Source organism: Geospiza fortis, unplaced genomic scaffold (assembly GCF_000277835.1).
Source record: "Geospiza fortis unplaced genomic scaffold, GeoFor_1.0 scaffold157, whole genome shotgun sequence".
NCBI classification, from domain to species: Eukaryota; Metazoa; Chordata; class Aves; order Passeriformes; family Thraupidae; genus Geospiza; species Geospiza fortis.
The window spans coordinates 8,126,136-8,130,408 of NW_005054314.1; the positions used below are offsets into that span (position 1 = coordinate 8,126,136).

The 4,273-nt window shown below is 59.2% G+C and overlaps 1 protein-coding gene across 1 annotated transcript in view; it reads right to left on the reverse strand.

The window, feature by feature from the left end:
* Positions 1-3,480, reverse strand: part of LOC102034995 (glycine receptor subunit alpha-4) — a 6,567-nt gene extending 3,087 nt beyond the window's left edge. The window contains exons 1-7 of the mRNA XM_031056119.1: positions 3,343-3,480; positions 2,849-2,916; positions 1,954-2,177; positions 1,742-1,824; positions 1,412-1,552; positions 1,131-1,345; positions 754-903 (exon numbers count right to left, since the gene is read on the reverse strand). Of these exons, the coding sequence (XP_030911979.1) occupies positions 754-903; positions 1,131-1,345; positions 1,412-1,552; positions 1,742-1,824; positions 1,954-2,177; positions 2,849-2,916; positions 3,343-3,421 (960 nt within the window). The 5' untranslated portion in view covers positions 3,422-3,480. The remainder of the gene's footprint in view (positions 1-753; positions 904-1,130; positions 1,346-1,411; positions 1,553-1,741; positions 1,825-1,953; positions 2,178-2,848; positions 2,917-3,342) is intronic.
* Between the last annotated feature and the right edge of the window lie 793 nt (positions 3,481-4,273).

The following is a 4,273-nucleotide window of genomic DNA, read 5'->3' on the forward strand; positions in this document are numbered from 1 at the left end:
ACAGCGGGTGACCCGGGGCAGCGGCTCTGGGTGCCAGGGTGGGGGTGGTGGGGGGACATGGGGGCTCTGTGTGTTGGGGGGAAAGAGCCCCCCCAGTGTGCCCTGGCTCTGGGATCTGTCTTCAGCACGTGCTGAAGGGATTTGGTTGCATGGGATACTGTGTGTGTTTGTGTGTGTGTATACTCGTGTCTTCCATGGAGATCTGGTGCCTCATAGGCTGTTTAAAATGAGAGTGGGGCAGCCACATGCCTACCCCAAGCTTCTTGCAGGCCTGATGCTTGTGTTGGTGGGCTGACAGAGGGGAGGATTATTTCCATGAGTGAGGGATCCTGCCTCTCCAGATCCTGCTGTGCTCTCATCTGCAGCCCACACCTGTCCCTGGGTGCCACCAGATCCCTCCCTAACACAGCAGTGAGTCCCTGTCACTGCCAAAGAGCCCAGGTTTGGGAATGCACATAAGGGGAAAGGCTGGTTTCCCCCATCCTCACTGTTTATTTTCCTGCATTTTTAGAGGAAGCAGAGCCTGAGGCTGTCCCAGCAGGAGAAGGACAGCACCCTAAGCAGGGCCTGAAGCACCCATGGGTGCTGAGCACTTTGCTGCAGTGCCCGTGGGTCCCCAGGGTGCCAGAGGAGCCATCTCCGGCTATGGAACACAGCCCTGCCCTGGGGGCTGCTGAGAAACTGTCCCTGCAGCCCTGGGGTGTCCCCTCAGGGGCTGAGGACGAGCAGATGTCACAAGAGGGGGGGACTCACCATCCTCTGCCGTCGCTGGCGGCGGCGCAGGCGCATGAACTCCTTGTGCTGGCGGGACACGAAGTTGACGGCCGCATACTCCAGCAAGGCGGCGAAGACGAAGAGCAGGCACACAGCCATCCAGATGTCAATGGCCTTCACATAGGACACCTGCTGGGGTGACAGGGGGCTCAGGGACCCATTGATCCCCACCTTGCTTGTTCCCCCCGCTGCCAGGAAGCTGGGAGCCCTCTCAGCTTGGGCACACGGGCCAGAGCAGCCAGCGTTTCCCCTCAGCGCATGTGGTGCCTCAGCTGATGAGGCTCCAAAGCCAAGGCATTGCCAGGGAAAGGCTGCCCCTGGCCCTGGGGTGGTGCCCAGCAGGCAGCAGCACTGACCTTGGGCAGGGAGGCGCGGGAGCCGGCGCTCTGCGTGGTCATGGTGAGCACCGTGGTGATGCCCAAGCCCACCCGGGCTGGTGCCGCATCCATGTTGATCCAGAAGGAGACCCAGGAAAGGATGACAATGAGTAGGCTGGGGATGTACATCTGGATCAGGTAGTAACCCATCTGCCTCTCCAGGTGGAACCGGACTTCAATACACGTAAACTTCCCTTTTACAACAAAGAAGAAATATTCAAGAGAAATATAATGCTTTCAGCAGGTCCCTGGGTGCTCACCTGTGTTGTAGTACTTGGTGCAATAGCCCAGGTCCTTCTCATCCCTGAGGATGAACTGTGGGAGTGTCAAGCCCTCTGCCACCTGCACGGCCTCCTGCTCCTCCAGCCACTCGAAGATGAGGTCGTTCATAGTGTAGCCAACTGGAGAGGATGTAGGGAGCCATGGGATGGGGACATGGACCCTGTTCAGCCCCACCCTGAACAACTGCTTTTTCCTGCTCATGTCCCTCAGAAAAGGTGAGCTGCTAGCTTTTGAGATGGCATGGAATGGAAGGGCATGGGATGGGAAGAGGGAAATGAAGCACAGCTTGAACCCCCCGAGGTACTCACAACTCTCCAGCTGCATGGTGCATGTCTGGATGTCCATGGGGAAGTTCTTGAGGTCCATAGGGCAGGAGAGGATCAGTGTCAGCCTGAGGAGGCAGAGGAAAGGAGGGAGTTGTTGGAGCTGGGGCAGTCAGAGGGGAAAAGTTGCCACGTGAAAGGCAAGAGGAAAGCTTTTCCTCCCCATGCAGACACTGCACCAGAGGGGAAGGTTCTACCTAATGCTGTAGAGCACGTTGCCATTCTTGAAGATGCGCAGGAGCTTGTTGTCGGTGGTGACCTCATGGAAATTGGCCCCTTTCTCATTGGCAAAGAACAAGTCTGGCTTCCAGATGGAGTCGAGCATGGAGGGGTCGAGGTCGAGGGAGTCGTCGGGGTACTCGCGGTAAGCCAGGCGGGGGTCGTTCCACTGCTGCCGCAGGAACACGTTCACCCGGTAGTCCTGGCACAGGGGGCACCAGTCAGTGAGAGCAGCCCCTGGTGCCCCGGGAGGAGGAGGAGGAGGAGGAAGGGATGGAGGAGGAGGTGGAAGGGGCTGCTTCCATTGAGGCTCAGCCCTGCTGTTGCTGCGTGCCTGCCACTAATAGAGCAGGGAGCAGGGGCAGCTCAGGAGCCTTCCCATGCTGTTGGCAGCCAGGGGAAATTAAAAAACCAAGGCCACAGCAGCTGGGAGAAGGAGGAGGAGGTGGAAGACCAGTAACTGCTGCCTGCAGCATTCTGCACATGGCTCTGTGGGCCTGTTGATAGTATTAAGGCTTTTGCAGAAGCACAAATAGGAAATATTTTTGTCCTGGGACTTCCTCTGAGGTGTTCCTCATGCACCCAAGGACATTCAGGACGGCAGGGCGTTACATCCATCTGCCCCACTGTGAGCCTTTGGGGGGCTCTTTCTTTCAGCTCAGGCACAGGGAATGTGACCCACATAGCCAAGCTTGTGTTAGCTGACCCCAGGAAAGCCACAGCCACGTGCTATGGCTTTGCATGTCCCTAGTGTGGTGCCAGAAGGGGTCACAGGAGCCCTGTAAGCACAGCCATGGGCACGGGGATGCACACCCTCCCCAGCACAGCCACTGCCAGCCCTGAGACCCTGGGAGAGGCTGCCCAAACCCTCACCATGGTGGTCTCGGTGACGGAGCCAAAGCTGTTGATGAAGATGTTGCACGTCACGTTGACAGGCGGACCTGGAAAACAGCGTGAGCCTCCTCTTGCTGCTGGCTGCTGAGACACGTGTGGCCACACACGCGGGGACACCGCTCTGGCTGCGTGCCTGAAGGCACAGAGGCATCCCCTCTGCTGGGGCCACCCCCGGGGACACCGCTCCTGAAGGCACACAGGCGTCCCCTCCGCTGGGGCCACCCCCGGGGACACCGCTCCTGAAGGCACAGAGGCATCCCCTCTGCTGGGGCCACCCCCGGGGCTGGGGGTGACCCCAGCACGCCCGTGCTGCCAGCAAAGCGAGCACACAGGGCTGGCAGGACAGCCGGGACTCTGGGCAGGGTGTTGGGACAGGGATGTGAGGCAGGCTCCTGCCCCAAAGCCTCTGGGTTTGGGCAGCCATAAATTGCCAGGATCTGCCAGGTTTGGAGCCCTCACTTCCTCCCTCTTACCTTTGAAGTTGGGTCGAATGCGGGCGTCGTACCCTGAGGTTCGTCCCATGAGCTTGTCCAGGAAATCAGAGGGTGACATGGGCTGGGGTGAGCTTCGGGAGCCAGCTTTAATCTCCTCCCGCCCTGAGACCAGCCTGTGGGGCAGGGGAGGCAGGGCAGCTGCTGCCAGGGGTCTGCAGGCACATTTTGGCATCCCCTGGGGACACTCAGCTGCCAGGGCTGGGGGCTGTGCCTGTGCTGCATCCACTCCAGTGCCTGCTCAGCATGGTGGGAGATCCCTTCCTTCTGCTGGGACCCTGGTGGCTTTTCCCCTCACCTGCAGCAGCCTGAGTGTCACTTGCCCACATTTTGCCTGTCCCTGCTCCACCACGTCCCTTGGCATGGGGCTGGGGCCAGCATCTCCTGGCTCCAGGGCTGTGGTGGGGACAGGGCACAGCCAGTGCTGCAGGGGAAAGCAGGGAAGCTCCTTCTCAGGTTCCACCTACAGCTCAGCTTGAGTTGCTGAGCAAACAATCACCCAGTGCCTGTCATGGGGGGCTGGGGGACACAACGGCCCTGCCTGAGTGAGGGGCGTCCAGCTGGGTTCTGACAGCCTGCCAGGGGCCAGGGAGATGTGGCAGGAGAGGAGCAGCACAGCCCACCTCCACACCAGCCATGGGGATGAGCTCTCCCACACAGCGCTCTGAATGACGATGGAGATTTATTTAAACTGACTCTGGAGGGGATATTTTTGTGAATGCATCTTAGCCTGCCAGCTTCTCTCCTCCCGTCAGTCTATAATGATAATTTCAAGGAACAATGCGAGAGATGTTCACTCACCACATTGCCAGGCATGTGGCTGTGATGGAGAGGAATTATTAGCCAGACATCTCTGGACACAAAAGGAGCTTTGAGCATGCTGCTGGTGCTGCTGCATGATGCCTTATAACTC